Source organism: Neolamprologus multifasciatus, chromosome 7 (assembly GCF_963576455.1).
Source record: "Neolamprologus multifasciatus chromosome 7, fNeoMul1.2, whole genome shotgun sequence".
Taxonomy (NCBI): Eukaryota; Metazoa; Chordata; class Actinopteri; order Cichliformes; family Cichlidae; genus Neolamprologus; species Neolamprologus multifasciatus.
This window is the reverse complement of record NC_140445.1, coordinates 14,018,665-14,042,912: the sequence shown is the minus strand read 5'-3', so window position 1 is coordinate 14,042,912 and position 24,248 is coordinate 14,018,665. Positions and strand designations below refer to the sequence as shown.

General features: G+C 38.0%; 1 protein-coding gene and 1 long non-coding RNA gene across 4 annotated transcripts in view; one reads left to right on the top strand and one right to left on the bottom strand.

The window, feature by feature from the left end:
* The window catches only part of pde8b (phosphodiesterase 8B), a 46,733-nt gene extending 26,119 nt beyond the window's left edge, over positions 1-20,614 (bottom strand). Inside the window, exons 1-2 of one of the 3 annotated variants that reach the window (XM_085166540.1) lie at positions 19,673-20,614; positions 4,759-4,815 (exon numbers count right to left, since the gene is read on the bottom strand). In XM_085166540.1, coding sequence (XP_085022666.1) covers positions 4,759-4,815; positions 19,673-19,954 — 339 coding nt within the window. In that variant the 5' untranslated portion in view covers positions 19,955-20,614. Of the gene's footprint in view, positions 1-4,758; positions 4,816-4,911; positions 6,536-19,672 lie in introns of those variants that run through there. The other 2 variants (XM_085166541.1, XM_085166542.1) reach the window with 2 other exon arrangements.
* On the top strand, positions 15,119-16,681 carry LOC146513943 (uncharacterized). Its single transcript, XR_014875113.1, has 2 exons — positions 15,119-15,712; positions 16,290-16,681. It is a non-coding gene; the product is annotated as an uncharacterized LOC146513943 (long non-coding RNA).
* Positions 20,615-24,248: the final 3,634 nt, after the last annotated feature.

Below are 24,248 nucleotides of genomic sequence, written 5' to 3'. Positions count from 1 at the left end.
TCATTTGTCTCTAGTGATGGCTTTCATTTTGAAATTAGCACATAATGTTCCCTTTGTGTTCATGTAGGCTTGACAAAACAGGAAGTTTATCTGGATGTAACGAAAAGCTAAAAAACCCAACTTCATTTGTAAAGCTTGCATAACTGGGTAAAGTAAAATATAGTATTACCACCTCCGTTATTTGTTTTGTTAGTATAGCGATATGAGTAAAATCAAAAACTGAGAAAAATAAACAGCGGGAAAATGGTCAACTGTGTCATCAGTCTTGATTTTCAGTCTCAGCTCTGTTGCTTTTTCTGGGTTGAGTTTTAATTTTCTCTCTGGCGATTTGTGGATTTCCTCCCAGAGTCCCAAGACACGCATGCAGCTTGGGAGAAATATTGGAAATTGTGTGTGCTCATCCGTGTGCTTGACTTTCCTTAGATAAGCTGGAAAACTGTGCATGGTGCCTCTCTATCTTTTGTTAAAAGCATGCTAGGAGAGTCTCCACCTGCCTGTCCCCCCCGATTCTGTCTGGGGAAATTTAAAATGGATGAAATGAATAGCTGAATAACCGCCATCATGTAAACGTCATGGTAATGCCTTCTCCAAGAGGTGAATTACTGCTTTGACTGAAACTGAGCAGCGCAGAATCATGACAGACATGAAACCTGCAGAGTGAGGACATGTTTTAGATCCCACACTGTGTTTTGACCATGAACACACCAACCACCTTTGGTACAGTGGTGAGGAAACACAACATATACACGCAGGCAGCTGGATTGCAGCCAGAATCAACAGTACTCAGCTCTGCCTCGCAGCAGCATCACCTCCTGACTCCCTCTAAGGACAACAAAGGATAGAGTGACAGATAGAGTGCATGGAAGCACAGCAGAGAGAGGGGAAAGCTAATGAGTGAGTGGGTGAAATAAGCAGAAGGGAGTCCAAGTCATGATTCTCCACAGTAAAATCAGGCAGAGAGCATTTCAGAGTGTTCCTTCACAGGTGGCGACAGAAACAATAGAAAATGAAAAAGAAGAGGTGAGACTGCCAAAAGACGATGTCAGAAGGAGAGGACAGGAGGAGAAAATGGGCTCCCATTTGTGAGTGCCTGTGAAAGATCTACAGTCTTTGATCCTGTGCTGGCTTGTGTAACCATGGTGCTAACATGTGAAATTCCACACACACAGTACCTAGCGTACCCTGGGACAACACAGACCGCACACATCTCTGACCTGCCACCCAAATATGTCACCAATGACAAGCCTGATAGGAGGTGCCGTTGGTCTTAATACCACCATCTAATATACACACAGTCAAACATATTTAAACACATGGCTGCACTCCATCACACCAACATCATATCTGTCAGAGCTAGACGCCTCTCTAAATGCAACTCACTGTTAATGGTAGGCAAATGGATGTGTGTTTATGCAATTAATTGGTTACAATACCCTTAAAATACAATTTAAGTTTTTAAACCTATCAAGCCACCCAAATGACACAGTTAGTCACAGCCTTCATAGTTTACATGAAAACACTGTTCAGCTAGCACAGAGGCTTATCCTCCTGGACTGCTGCTGTTTTCAGAGTTCAGAGGTTAATCTGCCATGTTTGCACCCAAGTCAGATGCCATTTAACACTGGGAGACTTCCAAACAGATGTGTCACTGGGATAACTACCTTTGAGCCATTTAACTGTATATCAGGTCAAAGGCTGACCAATGAAATCTTTTCTTTCAGCTTTCCAGCTGAATTTTTTTATTTTAACAATCAACTTTTTTGGAATTGCACAGCATTATCATCCCTTGTTCCCCTGTCCCGACTCTTGTATGCAAAAGCACGCACTGCAGGATGTGCATTTTTATAAAGTCTGGATTTTAGCCAATGGCTATGGAGAAAGTAGGGGAGGTTTTTTATCATGTTCTCAAGCAGGTTAAGTCTTTGCTGGCAATGCTTTGCTCAATGGGGGAAGTTGCAAGACACTACAAGGTCATAAGCTCTGTAGAATTTGGATGAATATGATGGAAACTGCCCCAAAGATTAGAAAATGAAGTGATAAAAAACTGCAGAACAGGGAAACTGTAGTGTGCAGTGATACAGTATTTAAATGTGGGATAAAAATTAGAATAGCCAGGTGTGGCTCAAAAGAAACTCCACATGTGCACGCCTATTGAGATCCAAGGTAATTACAAGACAGAACAGCAGCTCAAATAGGGGTTAACAACAGTTTTGACTGAGCTAGATATTACTGGGATAAAAAGAGAGCACACGAGTGTAAGATGACTCTCACGTAAGACTATAACAAAAGCAACTTTCCTCACTATATCTGGGGAGTTGGGAAAGTTAGTTAAAAAAGTTTTTTCCTTCATATGAATGATGTCAAAACTATAACCTGCGTAGTTTATCGTGTATATTTTGGAGTACCTCCCAGCTTAGCATATCCTACACACACATCCCAGAATTAGTTTGAAAATTGTAGACAGTGTTTAGGTCAGGCTGTTAATGAAACACTGATTTCATGCTTTTTAAATATAAGTATAAAGTAATGAATTCATTAAAAATTACCTTTCAGTCAGCATTCCAGTCTAAACCTTTTTTTTTTTTTTTAACTTTGGCATATTTTAGCTCTGCTATACAAATGACTTTAAAGTCCCATTTTAAGATGACTTAATGATGATAATTGCACTACTGCAGTTTAAACAGTTTAAAACAAACTCATTACATTTTGCATTGTACAATTTTATGTGCTCCGATAAGCATCTTTTAAAAATTAATCAATAAATTAAAGAAAAACAAAAAATAAGAAGCACAAAATCCTAACACCGCTTACCTAACTAGTGTTAGGGTTGTGGTAGGATTTGATTAATGGCCATCAATTTTAACTGGATTTTATCATATTTTGAATATCCACATGGAAAATCTTTTAAAAAGAAAAGAATTGCAATAAATAAATAAATGTCTGAGGACTTCAGATAAATAAATAACCAAGTAAATCTATGTCTAAGTTAGAGGACACAAAGTCTGTATGAGTAAGTTGTTTTTCAACATATTATATCACAATAAACTAGATGTAAATCAAAGGTGTGATGCCTTTAACTTACATATAAAATTGTCAAGGATTAATTAGACACAGAAACATTGCTTTTACATTTAACAAGCTCTTATTTTTAGTAAACCAATGATAAAACTTCCTTCCATTAAGGATTCTGCTGATGAACACATGAATTATTTGAGCAACAGCTTCAAATGCAATTGCAGTTGTTTATATAGTTGAGCTTACACACAAAAAGGCATTAAAAAAAGTTTTCAACAACAGAATTACCTTTCTTTACATGGATCCGCAATATAATTACAATGCACTTTAGATTATTAATTATGTGTGTAACAAGTGAAACCACATGAAGCATTAGATAAGCTGATGGAGGAGGTATGTAGCAAATCTGAAACTCTCCAGGGCCATCAGGCAGTAATAGTAAATGTCAAGGAAAACCCACAATATATAACTCTCTCCTGCAGAACATTTTATCTCTCTTTTCATCTCTCTGTTCCTGTGGAAGGAGTGAAGTAGAGGAGGAGCGACTCAGGTCATGGATCCAGCAGAAGGTTGGACGTAAAACTAAAAGAGCAGTTTTAGGGTTTTATGGGCCATGAGATGAAGTCAAAAAAAGGCTTTTTAATAAAGCCCTCGGTCCCACCACCTGCTTGCATGCTGCCAGAGATTTCAGCTATAGTGCTTTTGGGTTTGGTAAATAAGGAGGAGGGTGAAGGGATAGAGTGGGATTCTTTAGCTCAGCATGAACACGAGTGGCATGCCAGGCCTCTCACATCACCACACTGGAGTGGGAGCTGAACTGAACTCAAAAACCCCTGGAGATGGGTCAAAGCAGCACAGCTCAAACCAAAGCAAATCAAATAAAAGCAATAAACGAGCAGCTAATAAAGTAGCAGAACTGCTGGAATAAGGAATGCTTTGTAATCTAACCAGCTAGTCACCTCCGAGAGCTCTTACTTTCTCTGTTACATAAGGATAAATCTTGTTAGCACATGTCCTAATCCCTAACCAGAAGATGAGTACAGACAGTCCCTGACTCAACCCTACCTAAGCCCACAATATTACTCGAGTTCTTGATAGGCAAGATGAAATCTTAGCTAGACCGAAATTACAGAGGACAGACAAGGTGTCTACAAGTATTTAAGATGCATAAAATTAATATAAAATGGCTAACTATATCCAGAAAACATCACAGCAAATATGTCTTAGAGCACCGATTCAAGAATGAATGCATAGAAGATATTATTTCGGGGACATACAAAAGAAAATTTTGGACTACAAAGGCAAACAGGGTAAATTTATCTTCAACCACTTTAGTCAGGTAAATCATTATCACAGCAAATACTGTTAACTACACTTTAGATAAAGTCACTTTATGAATAAAAATCAATCTGCAAAAGTATTCTCGTCCTTTAGTAGAGATGGAATGATTTTTTTCTGGGATAAAATCTGAAGAAGTCCTAATGTGATATAAACTATAAGCAGTATAAATGGTATAAGTAGCATAGGCAGTGTATTTGTTTTTCCCTGTTTTAAATGAAGTCGCATATAGAAATTCCAACTGGACACAAACAGAGAATTCATAGTACATTTTGAATCCATTTTGTTTATCTAGGAGACTAAATTACACTTATGGGGGTGGAAATTTGGTGCCATAAACTGCACTCATCAGTTGTTCTTAAACATTAGATATGAACATGACCCAACGGGCTGTCTTACTCTTACCTGAATTGGCTCTTGAGACAATCTCATGGGTCCTACACATTCTTCTGTAGCTGAAACCTGTTGAAGAAACAGTGACAGCACTGAGAATGCATAATTCACTCACTTAAAAAAAAAAAAATACAGACAGAGCAAAAAGCTGTGAATATTTCTTACCATTTTACCATTAATGTCCAGCAGCATATTAGCATATTGCTTTTCCTTCCACAACCTGTCTGCCCCCGCTGCACTTCACAAACTTTAATCGTCTTCCTTACCACCCACGTTCAGTCCCCAGTGCAACAAGCCAAGTACATCCTCTTACAAGCCAGATGCGTGAAGTCAAACAGGATAACAAATAGCCTTTTAAATCTACAACAAATATCTGTATGTCTGGAGCCTTAACTACAGATTTTGTGATGACTCTTCTATGCTGCAGACACGCATATTTTCATGCCACAACACCAATCCAGAATGGAGCCGTCCGCTACAAACTTCTTTAGAAGGTATTAACCACCAGCCGCAGATTGAACTCACAGGTTTACCTGATAATCCCACTGAAGGAGCATCACATTCTGCGCTCTATATGTGTGTGCGTGTGTTTTTGCAGCTTGTCTGGACAGCTTCAGCAGGCTCCTTAAGCACATGCGTCACTCTGATGTGAATAAGCAACTCAGCTACATGTGCATCTCTTGAGCATATGCATGCACACACATGCTCACACCACACTTCAAAATACACGTTGAGTCAGCAGTGTACCATATCATACTGTATCATAGTGGTCAACATGTGTGCAATACCCAGTTATTTATTTATTTCTTTGTAGAAGTGGCTTTTTTTCTCATTAAAAATGGAACTTGTTATTGAATGGCTTTTGCTGCTAAAGTGTTCGTAAACACAGACTTTTAAACACTCAGTATTAAAATTCCCCTCCCCATAGAGAGAAGCTTGTATTCTTTCTATACGTAAACAGAGAGAGAGATGGAGAAAGAGTGGGAGGAGGATGTCTGTTAATTCCACAAGAAGCACCAGTGCCATAATAACGCATGCTATACACAAACTCTACTCGCAGTCATACAAATTGTATGACTAAAGCAGTGAGGCAGGCAGCAGTTGATGACTTAACCACCCATCATTACAGCATTATTTGTCAGTGGTGCTTAGGCTTGAAGCTGAACATATTTCTGCCCACATTTCAAGAAGCCACTATCACAAACATCAAGACTTCTGGTACAGCACTTGAAATATAAGAAGCTTAATTTTATTAAAGCAAACAGCGACTTCCAGGACTGAAAACTGAAACTAATGGGGAAGTGGCAAAAATGACAATTTGTCAAATAGCCACTTGAGGTTTTAACATCTGTGTTAAAATGCAGCAAAATTAGCATCTCTGACTAATATCATAGGCTGCTGTGTGAAGTTTACACTCTAGTTTTTCTAGTCTGTTGCTCAGCACCAACCAACAGATAACTGTGTCTTTACATTACATCTGAGTTGGTCACTTCCACACTGGCTGGATGCTACATCCATTCCATATTCTTCTATCTCTTTTCTTTTAAATGCAGTCTATTGGGCACACATTAACCCAACTTTACATATTTCCATTTAGTGCTCCTGAACCTTTTCAGCCTCATATGTATAAAGTCCAGCACTGTTTCACCTCTGAGCCACGTAGGCTGAAAAAAACATAAAAGCACACACAGAAAAACACACATTGTCCCATGTTGTCTTGCAAATGACACACAGATATAAAGTGAGCTTTGTACCACAGTTTACTCATGCACAAAAGCATGTGCATTTTCAACTAAAGCAAAACTACTAACTTAAAAAAATAATAAAGCATGTGCACAGAAAGAGAGAGAGGGAGAGAGAGTTATATATGGAATGCCTGATTGTAATATAGTGGAGACAAAATGGTAAATGGCCTGCATTTGTATAGCGCTTTACTCAGTCCCTAAGGACCCCAAAGCGCTTTACACTACATTCAGTCATCCACCCATTCACACACACATTCACACACTGGCAATGGCAAGCTACATTGTAGCCACAGCTGCCCTGGGGTGCACTGACAGAGGCGAGGCTGCCGGACACTGGCGCCACCGGGCCCTCTGACCACCACCAGTAGGCAAACATGGGGTTAGTATCTTGCCCAAGGATATTTGGCATGCAGCCAGGAGGCAGGAGGCAGCCTGGGATCGAACCACCGACCTTCTGATTTGTGGCTGACCTGCTCTGCCACCTGAGCTAGAGCCACCCCAATATGTTTACATTTTTTTGAAATATGACACAATTTTCTATTCAATTCAATTCAATTCAATTTTATTTATATAGCGCCAAATCACAACAAAAGTCATAGATCTTCATAGATCTATGACTTTTGTCATAGACTTCATAGATACAGAGAAAAATCCAACAATCATATGACCCCCTATGAGCAAGCACTTTGGCCACAGTGGGAAGGAAAAACTCCCTTTTAACAGGAAGAAACCTCCGGCAGAACCAGGCTCAGGGAGGGGCGGCCATCTGCTGCGACCGGTTGGGGTGAGAGAAGGAAGACAGGATAAAAGACATGCTGTGGAAGAGAGACAGAGGTTAATAACAGATATGATTCAGAGAAGTCTATTAATACATAGTGAGTGAGAAAGGTGACTGGAAAGGAAAAACTCAATGCATCACCAATTCACCAGTAATAACTTGGTGAAGTTCTGTCATTTTCCAGCAAATGCATAGCAGGTGTGCAAAGTGCTTTGTGATTTTTCTGCTTCACAGTAAGAAGAGAACTAGTCGCTGTTACTGTAAAGCACCTGTAAAAAACAATAAGTGGATTAAACTTAACATTGCAGACATGCAGGACTGTGTCGTCTCACACTTGTGGTCCTTACATCAGAGATGTTTGTGTCTAAGCACAAAGACATTCCTGGAAAGCTGAGCAGGGATCACTATCTACGATCATAGTGTGGTCTAACAGGACAAAGAAATAAGGTCAACCAAGTAAGAAATGACCCAACACAGTTGGTAGGAAAGACTCAGAGCATCTGGTGGCTCGGTGTTAAAAGCATAAACGTAGTTATAAGAAGACTGAGGGGAATGAGTCATTGTTTAGTGCTTCAGTGACAACAAGAAGCCCAGTTTCAAAATATATAATTGGGTTTGAGTGTTGGTTTCTTGAGTATACGAGCAATTTTGTTTTACTTGAGGACGATACAGCCAGATGTGAAACAGAACAGGAAGGAAGGGAGTAGAAATGGGACTGTTAACCAGTGCTGAGAGATCGATTTGGAAAAGGATCAGTCAGCTAAGTTAGTTAGAAGATGATGGAAGAAGTGTTAAGGAAAGCCGTCATTGGGGACCATCTCTTCTTGAATAGCTGACAGAGTCCTCACGAATAGACATTAAGAGGAAGTAAGTGAAAGAAGACTTTGGATCGAGTGCAGAGACAGATGCTTCTTTGTGTTAAAATAACAGGTATAAATGAGACTATGAAAGCTTTCTTGTATATCCACAGCAGCTGAAAACCAACAACCTAGCTAACACAAAATGAAAAAAATAAATAAAGTTGATGCCGATGGCTTATAAATTAAACTTGGTTGAAAGACTAACTGACCTAATGCTTTATGGAGTATTAAAAGAGGCCCATTAACCATGACATGAGACAAGATTTGTTTTCAAAGAACATAATTTGTATCATCTGTTTTTTGTTTGAATCCAACACCAGCAGATATGTAGAATGACAGAGAGGGAACAGAGGATTCTCAAAGTCACTGGACTGAAAAGAACCAGGCAACTACAGCATAATATGTTTATTTAAGCTCAGTCTCAATGTAATGGAGCTGTAATACAAGTTGAATTATATCGTGCAGCCAGTGTCCTGTCAGAAAGGTAAGGTAAAAGTAAACGACATCAAAGTTTTTTCACTCTTCTTTATAAAGTATTTAGTTGTCATGTCCAGGTTTGTGAAACAAGCCATATAAGCCATTTCCCAAGAACAAGATAAAAGAAATGATTGGTTTTAATTAAATGTTCCATACTACCAGTAGCTGTCAGGAATCAGGCAGGTCGTTTTAGCTTCTTGTATAGCTCTTGTACAGAACTTTTGCTCTGTTAAAATCTTTAAAAAAAATCCTAATCTACTTTTTTCTTTATGTGGACCAAAGAACAAATGTTAAAAAGCTGCATGACACAGAGATTTCCAATTAAAGTAAAGTCAATACACTACATATATATGGCCGTTGATTTGACTCTCATTTCTCAGTGTCGTCATTAGTGAGAGTGAATTTGATACCACTCGCCTGGAGACATGAGAGGAAAGAGGATGGAAATGTGTAAGTGAATGGACATTACATGTTAGACATGGGAGACAGTTGAGGGAAGATGATATTGGTACTACACTGTTACAGCAACAAGTTGCAAAATATACTTCAAAGATACACTTTAACAAAATGGCACAAAAATACACTAAATTACAGTAATATGTTCTTTGTAAACAGAGCTAAACACTGTAAAAGGATGCTGCTGCTATACAACCTACAGTACAACACAAATTAACAAAAAAATCAATCAAGTCATTTCTGTTTATTGATTCAGGCCATAATTAATTGCCAAATTATGCTGCATGTCCCACTACCTCACGCGATGTAAAGAAATTAAGAAACAATGTTTGTTGATTACACAAAAGAATAATAGGGGTTTAAAGATTTATTGATCTACAGTATTTAAACACATATCACATTTTCATAACATCTTGTTATGGCGATTACAGTGGAAACAGTAAGAGTGTAATAGTAAGAGTTAGCAATATTAAACTCAATGACCTCGCTCTGTAACTTTCTGTGTTCTGACACTTGGCAGTTGCTGTGGTTCCAAACTGAAAAATATCATTTACACTTAATTGCAGGATATCTAGGAGTGAAGAAACTTCTTGAAGAACTTGAAGAAACTGATTTGTTGCAATGGTGGAATCCTATTATAGCACCACACTCAAATTCAGCAAGCTCTTTAGAACAAACCATTCTTTCAAAATGTTTTGAAAGGCAGACTGCATGGACAGGTCTTTGACTAACTGTAGCAATGGGACTAAAAACACCTGAATTCAAAGATTAAGACGTGTGGCCCATATAGTGTATGCTAGTATCGATGATCACAACAGACAAATAAGCTACTTTGCTGTACTGAATTAGTGGTTACGTTTTAAGTGAGCTTTCAAGGATATCTGTAACTCTGAAAAACAAACAAACAAAAATCTACAGAGTATAACTTATTATAATTATATAATATATACATGTACATGTATATGTACATGTAGTTTATGTACCCTATCTCCTCCTTAATGGGTGAGCAAATCTGAACGACACTTTGCACAAACATCGTCACACACAAAGTGATTATTATTTTTTTATTAAAAATCCAATTTCTTTTGATTTTCATGAACATGTACATTGAGTGATTCTTATATAGCTTTTTTCTACTCTCCCGGAGTACTCAAAGCGCTCTACACAACATACCACATTCACCCACCTATGCTTTTAAGTGCTTACTAACTACCCAAGGATATTTGGCATGCAGACAAGTGGGAGACAGGGATCAAACCACCAACCTTCCAATCAGTAGATGACCTGCTCCACCTCCTGAGCTACAGCCACCCCAAAATGTGATGTTATACTCTCCAGTTGACAGTCAATATGCAGTGGTTCTGTGTATAGTGTTTGATTTGGCATTTTAAAACATGACACCAGTGTTCACAAAATTCATAACAACTCAGCAGTAGATAGATAAACTATACAAATAGTTAATATGAATAATCATTTGAGTCCCTTTTCTTCCGAGCAAAAATGGAAAACAAAACAAAACAAAAATCCCCTAAAAAAGGACGGTTTATTGGTTTTTGTTTTATTTTTGTTTTTTTACCACAAAATAACAAACAACACACAAACCTAATATTTCCCTTTCACGTCACACAGGCTTTCCTTCCCACCCCCCTTAAAAATGGCTTCGGTTTTTAAGCCTATGACTTAGATCTTCGACTAATTACAAACTTCTGAACGTTGGAGCTGCCTTCATCTTGGAGTAATTTCAGTCTTTGTTTTGTGAAGCACTTTGTAATGTTGGCTTTGAAAGGTGCTGTATAAATAACCCCTTAATTGTTTCCTGAGGCCAGGTATATAATGTCATTGCATATACTGTACACACATTGTTATGATACAGATCAAACATTGCTTTCATTGTGAAGGACCATCAAACATTTTGCAGCACATTTAATTGAACAGTTTATTCCCCAGAATGCAATAAACGTAACAAACTTAGTGTATGTTTGATGTGGTCCTTTGAAGGTGTTTTCTCTGTTGATGTTAGATTATGAAGATGACTAGCTAGTTTACAGCATGGCTAGAGAATAGAAACGCTTACGGGCCAGAGTGTAAATGTTTTGAGTAATGACAAAGCGGGTGAATTTCTCATGTAGATTCGACCTTATGAGTGGCTCTTTTGTTGAAAGTCAGACTGTTTAGAAATCAGAAGTGATACAGAATGACGTTACTGTGTCCTTCAGAGCAGGGATAAATCTTTTTTTCTGCTTCTATGCATTATGTCACTTTCAAGTTTATCGAAACCAATAAAGAAATGTTTTGGATTTTCATTTTGTATATTGCCAGATAAATACCAAGCACTTGGCGCTTATCAAATTAGGTTCCTCATCATTGTTAACACCAGGCCTTGGTGTCTGCATGAATCACAGTCCTTGCAACAAGGCCTCACCTTATCTGCACTGAATTGGCCTTCTTAGAATGTCTACATGGACTTGAGGTCGGCCTCTGTCTTATCTGTTAGACTTCTGTCCACAGTATGAAGTCAATGATAAGCTTACAGTGAGAGTCTGATATTTTGACGTGGCTTAAATCTGTCGTGTGAACAAACGTCTTGACTGCTACCTTTAGATGTTAGGGTCATCCTACAAGTAACAGCATACTGTAGAACTGTAGAGAATAACAGCTCTTGATCATATTTCTGGATTTATCATGTTTGGTTTGCATAATTTAGCATTTTTAAAACATACTAATATATTTTTTATTAGAATTGTCAATGTTATTAGTTAATGTCAGGGAATAAGTTAAACATTACATGTTAATCTATTCATTGTTAGGAAGCAGGTTGGCACTCAAAGAGCTGCCACACAGAACAGCATTTGAAGACATCGGTCAACATCAAAGCTTCTCAGTATGCTCGGCCTCTATGTAACGATCTAGGTATTTGCCTTAAGGTTGAGTCGGGTTGAGTCCAAAACTTTTCACGCCATGTTGACTGAGGAATCCAATTTGACTGGAGCTGTAAATATTAACAGTATCAACATTCACCCTGTTTCAGCTGCAATGTAACTGCGAACTGTTTAGTTTATTCTGTTCCTATTTATATGCTGGGACTTAAGGAGGTTGCTATTGTAGTGTTACTCTCCAACTTACATGAGTGGATTGGGAACCCAACCTAAGTCCTGCATCATCCTGTAGGTCTCAAGCAGGAGGAGCTTTCAGTCAACTTTATGTGGAGTAAAAAATACAGTCGTTTACCATTTGGCAAGGGAAACTCAATTTCAGTATTTAAGCATGATTGTTCCTGGTGCTGCTCAGTCACCACAGAAAAAAAACTAAATAAATAACACAGAAAAGCTAAGTACACCCTCACTGCTTCATCTTGCAATTAAATGCACTTGATTAACTGATCATCAGCAAGGGTGAGCTCCTCTACAAAAACAGAAGTAGAGGTAGTTTACCGGCCTGAAGCATTCAGGTGTGTGTTAACACAGTGATAAGGAGAAGATAAATCACCGATGAACTTAAAAAAGGAATTTATGCTGCCCATCAGTCTGGTAAGGATTAAAAGTAATTTACAAACAATTTGAAGTCCATGATTCTAGACCAAGAAAGATTCTTCACAAGTGGAACACATTCAAGTTCCTAATAATCCGATGACTGGATGTACCAGTAAATTGATCCCAATGCTCAGAAATCCTGAGAGCTACATGTCAGACTCTACAGGCCTCAGTTAGCATGTGAAATGTTAAAGTTCAGTACAAATAAGCCAGACAGTACAATTAGAAAAACACTTGACAAGTATGGCTTGTTTTGGAGGGTTGCCAGAAGAAAGCCTCTTCCCTCTTAAAACTAACATGGCAGCACATGATTGGTGAAAACCAAACACAGCATATTAGCACAAACAGTGTTAATTATGATGATGGTGTGGGCTTGTTTTGCATTCACAGGTCCCGTGCACCTTGCAGTCATTGAGTTGACCATAAACTCCTCTAGAGGCATTCTAGAGTCAAATGTGAGCCCATCTTTCCAACAGCTATAGCTCAGCCAAAAAGTCTTCGTGCAATAGGACAATTATCCCAAGAAACACCAGAAAATCTGTAACAGAATAACTGGAAAAGAAAAGAATCACAATGCTGCAATGGCCCAGTCAGAATCTAGAGCTGAGCCTGATCAAAAAAGAAAGCTGTGCATAAATGAAAGTCCATAAACCTCAATGAACTGAAGTAATGTTGTAAATCAGAGTTGGCCAAAATTCCTCCATGGTGATATGAAAGAGTGATGAAGTCATACAGAAAAAAACTACTTCAAGTTACTTCAAGCTATTCTGCTAAAGGTGGTTCTACAAGCAAATGAATCACGGGGTGTAGTTAGTTTTCATAGTTTCTACATTTTGGCTCAGCTTTTGTTAAATAAATAATGACAGTACAATACTTTGTGACTATTATTTAGTATCTATAAGATTTAAGATGATTTTTATTATATTCTGACATGTAAACCTAAACCCAATATATCAACTTAGGGTTACCCAATCTAGCTACAAGAGCATGCAAATACATAGCTATATATGACCACTTACAAACATGATAAGTCTAACTGCAGCAGAGCAGCATATTTTGTAAATAAAGAAAAACTATATTAGAAAAATATGAAGACATTGATCACATAGTGCAGACCTGGAGCAAGACAGCCATAGCAGTGCTGTGCTAATGTGTGTGTATGTGTATAATAAAAGTGCTGTATTATTGTGTGATTCTACTCAAATCAACGAAGGAAAGATGAGAATAACTGGCAAGTAGTCTAACTTCAGGAATGGTGAGACTATGTGCCAGAGAACTGACTGGCCAATTTGAAGTGGTTTTGTATGCAATGATCTCTTATCTCAAGCAAAACCTCTTCACGAGTAGGCTAAACGTGTTACTGTGACGATGAACCCACCTTGGTAACACAGGAAACCCAGGGTTAAAACTGAAGTTGGCTCGCTAAGCCCCTAATCCTGCTTTGTAATGCAGGCTTCTGTTGAATTGTTCTTCTTGAACCTCTGCATTAAGATGTCCATGGGCCTTTCCCATCTGTGACTTTACAATTCACTTGTTCAGTGCTGTCATCCTTACAAACAGCTAAAAAATTCACTGCTGCATCAGTGCTGTGTAAAACACTGACATAGGTTTCCCACCCCCCATCCAAACAAAAAGCTAATTTGAATGTTTTTAATCTTATATTTTATATATATATTATAAAAAAGTTGTTTTTTAGTGTGAAAAACAGGCTCATAACTAAAATAAAAAGAGAACACAGAGCTTGCAGTGGATGTACGAGTTCTCCTTAATAGCAAAATAAATTGTTACATTGTTACTTCTTACTGTTATGCAAGACATCACTGATGTGTGTAAATGAAATCAATAATCTGAGTTAAAAAGTAATTAGAGAGGAGGAAGGACTCTAATGCTTGTAGGGCTCTTGCTTTGGTTTTGATGCATTACAAAGGACGTGAGGTTTGTGTATGCTTAGCTTTGGTTTGGTGTGCACACTTGCACAGTTGTCATGTGTAAATCAAAATTACAATCTGGAAAGCCAATGCAACAAAGTATAATGGATCCAGTCTCACAATTTATATGATAAACATTTTCTTGGTTATAATGTGTTTTGTCTGTTTATTAGATATGCTGACTTGTGAATAAATTGCATCTTCTCATCATAGCACTGGTCTGTTTGTTGCTGACCTACAACTTTATGTATTACCAGCAGCAACATTCTGTTCCAATCCTGATCTCACTTTTGTTTGCCAAAGAAAAAACTTAAAATAGACCTTCTACAAACTGGCATGAGTTTATAAGAATTGTGTTAACTGGGTTTGGTCTGGTTTATTTTATTTTTTAAGAACACAGAACTTTATCATTGCTGAATTTTTGCATGTTTAATCCACGTTGGACTTGTTAAATATGAGTCAATCCCCAGGGACTACCACGTTATAACATGTAAATAATGCATAGCCTGGTGCAAAGATTTTTGGCCTCTAAAGCTGATTTGCTCCAACAATATAGAATTCATTAAATAATATATAATTAACAATTAAGGCCTAGAGTTAGAGGCATGGCCTCTTTTTTAACAGGAGTGCTAACATGGGCAGATCGTATCTACTATGGCTGATGTCCTCTAATTAAAGTCTCTATAGTTGTGGTTATGATTGTTGTGTTGGTCATTGCGGATGCCAACTGTGACATCAACCTGCAGAAATGCAGTGCTTGAGGTAAGTGGGATTTTCTGCAGTTTTCTTCAGAACGTCTCATCTTTTCCAACTGATGTGGCACACTCCCACTCTGTCATCTGACAATCTCTATTCCCCTACACAGCAAATTCAAAAGTGTTAAATGTTTTGGTGTTAGTAGTCTTAGAGTTAATTTTACTCTAAGTAGAGTCATATTCTTTTAATGTAACTCTGAGGTGTAAAATGATAGTAGTTAAAATCGAGTGTTAAAAATGAGTGTTTCTATTTCAAATCTGGAGGTGTTACAATGGAAACATTAACTCTTGACCTCTTAACTCTGAACTCCTACAGGGGATACGACACTAATAGAGTAAATTCACAGACTCCGCCCCCAGCACGGCTCCAATCGAAGCTGAAGTGAAGCCGTTTCAGAACATTTTGCTCTACATATTTGAGTTGTTTGCCATGCTTGGTAAGTCATTTTTTCAAAGATTGTTTCAATTATTATTATTAGCTTTTACTTCTGTGGCTCTTTGGAGTTGAGACAAAGCTGTGTGAAAGGCATTAGCCATGTTGCTCGCTGATAGCATAATATTCTGTTTTAGCTAGCTGAAAGGTATTGTTTGCGGGCAAATACCACAGCCTTGAAAAAAAGCTTGCATGTTAATTTTCAGTTAAATTTTTTGGTCAAATGCACCTAAAACAATGTCTAGAATGTGAAATGTTGGTATAATGGTGCTACTTGAAGCCTGAAAATGATCTCCCATAAAAAAACGAGCAAACAGCAGTAGCAGATGTCCCGACTGAGTTCTACGTTAGCACTTAGATCCCTCCAGAGTTTTGTGCACACAGTTTAGGTAAAAATGAAAAAGGTTGAGGTTTTACATTTAGTTCAGTATTACTTGTTGCCTGTGTCCTTGTCTTTTGGGAAAATACTTTACACAAGTAATGGCTCAAAAAGGATTCCTTTTTTTTTTTTTTTTTACTGTGCTGCAATTGATTTGTGCCATTAATTAGTGTCAACTAATTTTTATTCAATCTCCACATAGGATATGCTTGTGAAGATGGAATATGGGGGAGAGCAGAAGTGCGTTGAAGTTCCACAAAGTGATGAATGAAGGACATGCATATTGTATTTTGTATTTATTGAAATAAGTGATGAGAATGCTGTTATTTGCATTTACCAGCTCACCTATGTCAGACCTTTTGATAAATAAAATTCTAATGAAAGTGAGAACATGTACACTGTTACATCTTTAGAAAATGTTTTGAAATTGTGGTGTACAGTTCAGAATAAATGTTTTTCAAAAACCATTGCATCTTTTTAGTAAATGTTTATTTTCAAATTTCAGAACAGTAAAATTCCCGCTTTTTAGAATTAATTAGAAGATAACTCTTACGTAGTTAAACTAAAATACTCTTTGAGAGTTAATATATAAACTCTTAACACCAAGTGTTAAATTATCAACTCCAGACAGATTTGGTGTTTAACACTAAATCAGAGTTGACGTACCAACTCTCCAAAAAGAGTTAAATTAACACTCTCTGGTGTGGACCCATATAGACACTTTAATAGTGTTGAAATCAAATCTGACAGTGTTAATTTGGACATGCTGGATTTGCTGTGTACCCTGAAATGTTATTAAATGATAGTAAAGACAAACTTATTTGTACATTTGTGTCTCTAACCCAGCCTCTAACACTGGGTTACCGAAACTAAACTAGGTGCCGAAACAACACCAAATGTGTTAGCATCTGCTATTATGCAAGTTGACATTTGCATGAGCAACACTGACAACCATAACGTACTAGTGAACTAGCCGTCTTTAGAGTGTTTGCGATGATTTGAGCATTTTTAATGAAATTATCTAACAAATAGCATGCGTGCTGTCTGAAACAAAGACTGGGAATCCAGTATTTTAGTTTGTTTCTCTGCAGTATAAGCAGAAATGTGAGTCTGTGTAATGCCGATGCACCTTGCTAATCAAGTTTGCTAGCATAAGCTGATAGTTTTGCACTTCACCCTATGGTCTGAATATGGTCCCTTGTGACCTCGGAAACCATCAGCACCAACAAAGAGGAGCTGCAGACTCCAGGAACCAGTGGGTCACGTCACAAAAATTACTTCCATCTTTTAAATACAGTCTGTGTTCTAAACAAAATGTGTCTGGTTGATTGTGAGAATCTGCCAATTCATGCTTTTGTTGGTGTATTCCTTTTTTAAATCAGCGCCTTGGCATTAATCCCTGTGGGGAAAGCAGTACTGGTCCTTTACATGTGACTGTTCACACCCCTGATGTACTGACCAGAGGGGTAAACAAATGACTGGTGTATATAAACATGCACTCACACACACACACACACATACACACACACAGGAGCGTGATCAACACTGTGTCAGATGATCAAGATCCTGCAGGGTAAGGCAGATGGTTTTAATAATAAATGGCATCATTGATCCTGTCTCAGTCGTGGAGGGGGATACTGAGAGAGAGCGGTAAGGAACTGCTGACAAACCAGGACACACACACACTGTCTGAGCTACACTTAACTCATGACACAAATCTATAAAAAGTACTCAACTGCTGAACCTAAATGTTACCAAACTGTTTGCTATAATTCCAGCTCCTGGCAAGAAGTCTAGGTTAAGGTGACTAAATGTTTTCATTCGTGGGAATGACTCATCTCATATCGATGTCTTGTCGTTTCACGTGTGCAAAATTTCTTCAATATTAGGAGCAGACAAGACAAATATCAGGAAAAATGAATGAAAAGTGTTAAAGACTATCCACAAATGTGAAATAAGGACAAATTAAAAGCTTTTTAATATGAACAATCAAAAACAACTGGAACCATGCTAGCCTCAGAGATAAAAGTCTCTGAATCTCATCCAGGCCTGAATGGGTTAATGTATTCTCAGAGTCTGATGACACGATCATCTGCTAGACTACTTCTTAGCAAAACACAGTTATATCCTCTGGGGTTTGATCATAAATATGAAGAAGTATCTGTTCACATGCTTCCTCATGAGAGAAATCCTTCATCAAGTAAAAAGCACACAAACTTCATGAAAAGATTTGAAAACTGCTAAGCAGAGCAGAGCAGAGCAGCGCTGTGCTCAGTTTTGTCCCAGTTTTCATGTGGTTATCAATGTTTTAAATATCTGCAATATGTTCATTAAGTGAGCCGCTTACCATTTTTTTCAGTATAAAAAATAGTGTTTATTTTTAAAAAACGTGTTCTCTGAAAACTTTGAAATACATTTAATGTACTTATCCACAAAAATTTGGCTGTTTCCGAAAGCTTGACTCCTGCATTACAGATTATTACATTAAATTAATAGCAATTAATTATTTTTTCCACGATGACTCAAATAATAATCCTCTTCATAATGACTTATTAGATTAATAGGTTTTTACACATCTTAAAGCAAACAGTGTCATAAATGGGGTTGATATAAAGGATATAAACCAAAGTTATCAAATCTGAGCTGATCCTCTGACTTTAGGCAATCTGAAACACACTTTGCATTTTGTTGCTGAAGTACTGACCCACTGGATGTACAGTTGCTCATTTCATGGCTTTGTCTGCTTCCGGGAACCTCTGCCTGGAGCTTTGGGGCTGTACTCAGAGATAATAAACAAAAGCCTGCAAACAAGCTTTTCTTATAGCACAGATTTAGATTACAAGAGATGGCTGATGGCGAGAAACATGCTAAGTGGGGATTTCAGGGAAAGCTAGACCCGAGTTTGGGTTTTTTTTGTAAAGTAAAAACTTCTGGTAACTCTTGCCTTTAAAACTCTGTAGTACTTATATAGAACATGGTTTCATAACACACTGCAGAGTACATATGTAATCATGTATAAGTGCTTAGTAACGCATTTATGAGCAATTATAACTCGCCTGTGGATACAATGAAGTGGAGTGTGGTGCAAACACGTGTTATAAAGAAATACTAAACACAAATATGGTCCATCTTCTGCAGGTACTCTTCAATAAAAACTTAAAATGCCCTTATCTTCTTATTGTGTTACACACTGCTACAGAGTCCTCAGTCAACAAGCTCATTCTTAAGATTAACACATTTTGTGCATTAAAATGCAATTATGCAGCATAACACCCTGCCTACACCAGATCCTTTAGTAAGGCCACCGTCATATGTCATACATTAAATTATCATCATTGTTACACACATGGCTGGCTGCAGGCATGGCTTGACACAGGGCGAGTTAATGAGGAGGGATTGAATGAACTGCAGCCAGATTTCTAATCCCGGACCCACAGGTTTGGGCCTCATCAACTAACAAACAACAACAACAATGGCCCTCTCGCAAGTATGCTTTTCACTCACGACTCTGCTGATGCGGTGACCGTATGCCAGCACACCCATGTTCGGTTCATTCAACGCGTTCCACTGTCACAGCCACTGTACCTTGACGCTGGTGTGGCTGGTCTGCGTCTCGGCCTCGATGCGGATGTGCCCTCCGCTGTTCTCCTTGCGATCCCGGCACGAGTTGTTGCGCGAGTGCCGACTCTGGTAGGTGATGACGGAAGGGATGGTCTCGGCCGCATCGGTCTTGATGAAGAGCCCGTGGAGCGTGGTTGCGTTGCCCTGAGAGATGGTGGTGGTCTGGTGGGGGGAGTTGGATTCGTCTGAGTCTCGGCAGTAGATCACCCCGCTCTGAGAGACGTGGATACTGGGAGCGCAGCCCATACCTCAGCGACGCGCCTCCGGAGTCAGATCCCAGATAATAAACACCGACTCGTGGGTACCACCTTCCTGTCGTCCACAGCTGCCTGCACACAGGCTGCTTTTTTCTCCGGGCATCGGCTGCGGGGTCGAATCGCTCTGTTCTCCACACACCTCCGTTCGAGAACATCAAGGGAGGGAAAACGTGAGATGTAGATAATTATTTAAAACATGCGACCTACGAATTCGGTTTTGTTCCCAAGCTCCCACTATTGGCGGATTTTGGACTTCGACTTCATATTGAGGACAAAATATGTTTCACGCTATGATCTAAAGCTTCCCGATAACCCGTTCTCCCCGCCGGCGCTTCCATCAAATGACCCGGACTAATGAATAAAATGAATAGATGGTCTAAACCACCTGGCGGCTCTTCATCACTTCTTGCTTCATATCGGGCTTTGTTTCTCCGATCGTCCTCGGTGACATGGTCGCATTTTCGGCCTGTGATGAGTAGCCTTTATGAAATCTCTTCTATCTCTCTACTTTAGCTATTCTGCTTGCTGATCATTGGCCACGGTCCATCTCTCTCTCTTCCTTTCTGCTTCCTAGTCTCTCTCTCTCCTCTCCCTATCTCCATCATACCAACATTGTATAATTTTTGACTCTGCGGAACGAGCCTTCATAACTCCCAAGAGGCCATGCTGTGACTCCAGGGGTCCTTTAAAGCCCCACGTGAATTATGCAAAATGCTATCACAGTAATGGGGACCTGATGAAACACCACTTACTGTCCAAACAACCTCCCGCCTCACCTTTAGGCACGTGATTAATTTAGAGGACAGGGTACATTTACTCGAAATGGGGGGGGGGGGGGGGGGGGGGGGGCATGACATAATCGTTTTCTTGAAGAAAATGTTTTACAAAATGTGCTTATAGACCATTTTTATTGCCTTTTGTTACAGTTCTGTTGCCAAGAATAAACTAGCGTTTGACATGTAAGCACAATAATCATTATAATATTTTTATTTAAACATTCTACCATTCTTCCACTCAAGATTAGGATAGTTGGTAATAACGTGCTTATTTGTTTATTGAATGTGATACTAACTGGATCAGAAATTCTGTAAATGCCAGTTATTATTTGATATATTATAATTTATCCTTAAACATAATTTTGTTTTTCAACTGAGTATCTAAGCAGATGTGTCACATAATGCATTTAAACTGTAACAAAACTGCACTCCATTGTATTTTGTATTAAACTATTTGCTTTGACATTTTGGATAAAAAAAAATATTATTATTTTCCATCACTAAAATTAAATGCGGGCTCTAACAATGTGGGCTTGTTACCGAAGCGTGACCCAGTGATGGGTGTAATCTTAAACCTCTCTGGTCAGTGGTCAGTTCTCCATATATATCTCCATATATATATATATGTATATGTGTGTGTGTGTGTGTGTGTGTGTGTGTGTGTGTGTGTGTGTTAGGGAACAGGGCATTAGGGAACAGGAAGTGAAGTATAGAGCTGAATAGAATAGAATAGTCACAAAGCAACATAAATTCATTTTTGGCACATTTGGCTTTAGAGTAAAAAATTGCAGTCTGTAATAATACAAGAATATGACAACCAAAAAAATTCTTCAAAATGAAAGCAAAATTAAAATAACCATCTTCCATGACTTCTTATTTGAAATATTCACAGCTGTAGGAATAAAAGATGTTTTGTAAACCCTTTTCTTACCCAAGACGACTACATAACACCAGTCTGATGTTAACAGCTGAAAGGACTGATAGTGGGGAATTAATCTGACCTGATGTACAACTCAGAAGTTTTCATGATACTACTTGCATATTGCTGGTATTCCATTACTGAGTTCATGATGGCCATAGTGTCCAGGTCTGAAAATCATAGCCATAACTACAATGAACATGCATTTTTTTGTGGCCCCCAGGGGGCATTACCTGTGGTAGCAGAAATACTCCAGTTTCTTTGGGAGAATGATCCTCTGCCCTGACCTCTGCAAATACTTTCCTGATGATTTTATTGTCTTAATCATACTCGCACTCATCATACTAGTCATATTAAATAAAACATTTAGTGCACGTTAGTCCATGTATATCAGAAAAAGAGATTTTTCAGTTTAAGCTAACTTGTGACTAACAACTGATTAGACAACAAGAATGTGGTTTCACAATCAGATCCACCTCTAGTTTGTCATACATGCTTTCAAAGCACCAAGACGGTGACAGCATGAACACTCAACCTGAGGATTCAAACTGAACCTCACCAGCCAGTTGGTGATGTCATGGTGGCTATATCCATCTTTTATACTTTGCACTTTTTGGTAGGCTACCTATTACTACAGGATGCAGAATGACCATCAAAACAAAATAACAATTTTTCAGGAAAGGTACAGTGATGATTTCTACATCATTAATAAATGCCTGATATACAGTCCATGCACAAACTCTTAACCTTACTGTGATGTTTAATATACGCATTCAACATGTGATAAACTTATTTTACTCTGGCCATACAGTCAACTGCATATCATTTATTTTAAATCTAACTGCACAGTTTATTCATATTGACTTATGTTAACCTTGTGCTTTAACTAACTAATTTAATAAGGTACTTTTTCCTGAATTATTTTTTCACATTAGCAATTAAGGACTTAAAAAACTAACACACTTTGGTCAATATTCTATTATTATTTTCAAGTTTCTATCATTTTAACCATCAAGCAAAATGAATAAAAATTACATGAACTGCTTAATAATTTCACAAACAAAAGAGTTTTTCTTTTCTTTTCATTGTCACTTTATGCTATGAATTTGAAAGCACTGGGTGACAAAACAAGCAAACTGAAGACATTGCCTTAGGGTCTGGGAAACTGTGTTCCACTCCCCCCCCCCCCCCTTTTTTTTTTTGCGAATTAAACAATAAATTAGTTAATTAAAATTATTTTGAGGCCATACCCTCCATTATAATTTGTAAAACTTTACAAATATGAATGACATAATCTCAGAACATATAACAAACATTTGTTTAAACATATTCTTACTTAGTGCTGCATTTAGCCGTAAGCAAAACAGTCATATTTAGCTTTTTATTTGCAATCACCCACCCTTTATTCATTTAGGTAAGACTCCTAAATGAGGACTGCACATAAATAAAATATTATTTTTCAAACTATTGTATAATGTTTCAAAAAAAATTGCTGGTATATTTCGTCAGTGGAGGGGGTAGTCTTAAAACCTTGGGAAAAAAAGGCTAGCCATTAAAACAAAGTATTGCTGCAAAAATATATACAGTTACAGAGTGTTTTCTACATGAGAATATATTAAGAGAAGCACTTTAGCAGTGCCTCTAGGAGCAGGTCTGGTTTATGTCCATATGGGCAAGCAAAGCATATAATTTCAGTGAATGATTCTCTCAGCATCACTTCAGCCATTCCATCCACATGTACCACATAACTATACAACTGATTTGATTTATTGACCTGACAGGTGATCCCTAGAGACAGACACATAGAAATAAGATATGGAAGAAATGGCCCCATACCTTTGGAGGTTTAATATTCAAAGATGAATAGGGAGAAGTGAAAAAGCTGTATTGATAAAGTTTAACATTCGTTGTCCTTTGTCAAAAGTAGCCACGTAGTACAGTTAGTAGTTGTTTTAAGCTGCTTTCCCTCTAATTCACATTCACTATAGGATAGTTTACTTTTGCTCAGCAAAATATGTTTATTTATATATATTTATTTATGCATTTATAATATATAAATGCAAATAATTAATTTATAAATCTTTATAAATTAAGTTAAAAAAACCATATAACATGTAACCACACTAAACATGTGATTTTCTTATAATTTGTGTTACATAAGTAACTCTGCTGAACCACTTAACAGTATGTAAAAAACACTGAGCTCACACAGTTGCAACATTTGAAAGCTGTGTACACATGCTGTCACACATACGTCACTAATACTACAATGTTACATTGAGTTTTTTTGTTATCAGCTGCAACAGCGTAGCACTATTTCCCTGTGTGATACTGTGTGTGGGTGTGTGATCATGACAAAGGCAATTTTGAGCACACTGGCAGGAGTTTATGTGTCTGTCAATGCATTTGTCAGCACACTAGCGTCAAAACACTTCAAGATGCAGTCATAAAACTTTAGAGGTGTCTAGCTGAGCGTAAAATAAAGATTGTGTTTAAAAATGTGTGTAATCCGACCCAGTAAAGAACAAGAAGTAGGGGCTTAGATAAAAACAACAAACATTCTGGCACAGTGTTTTGTTTTAATCTGG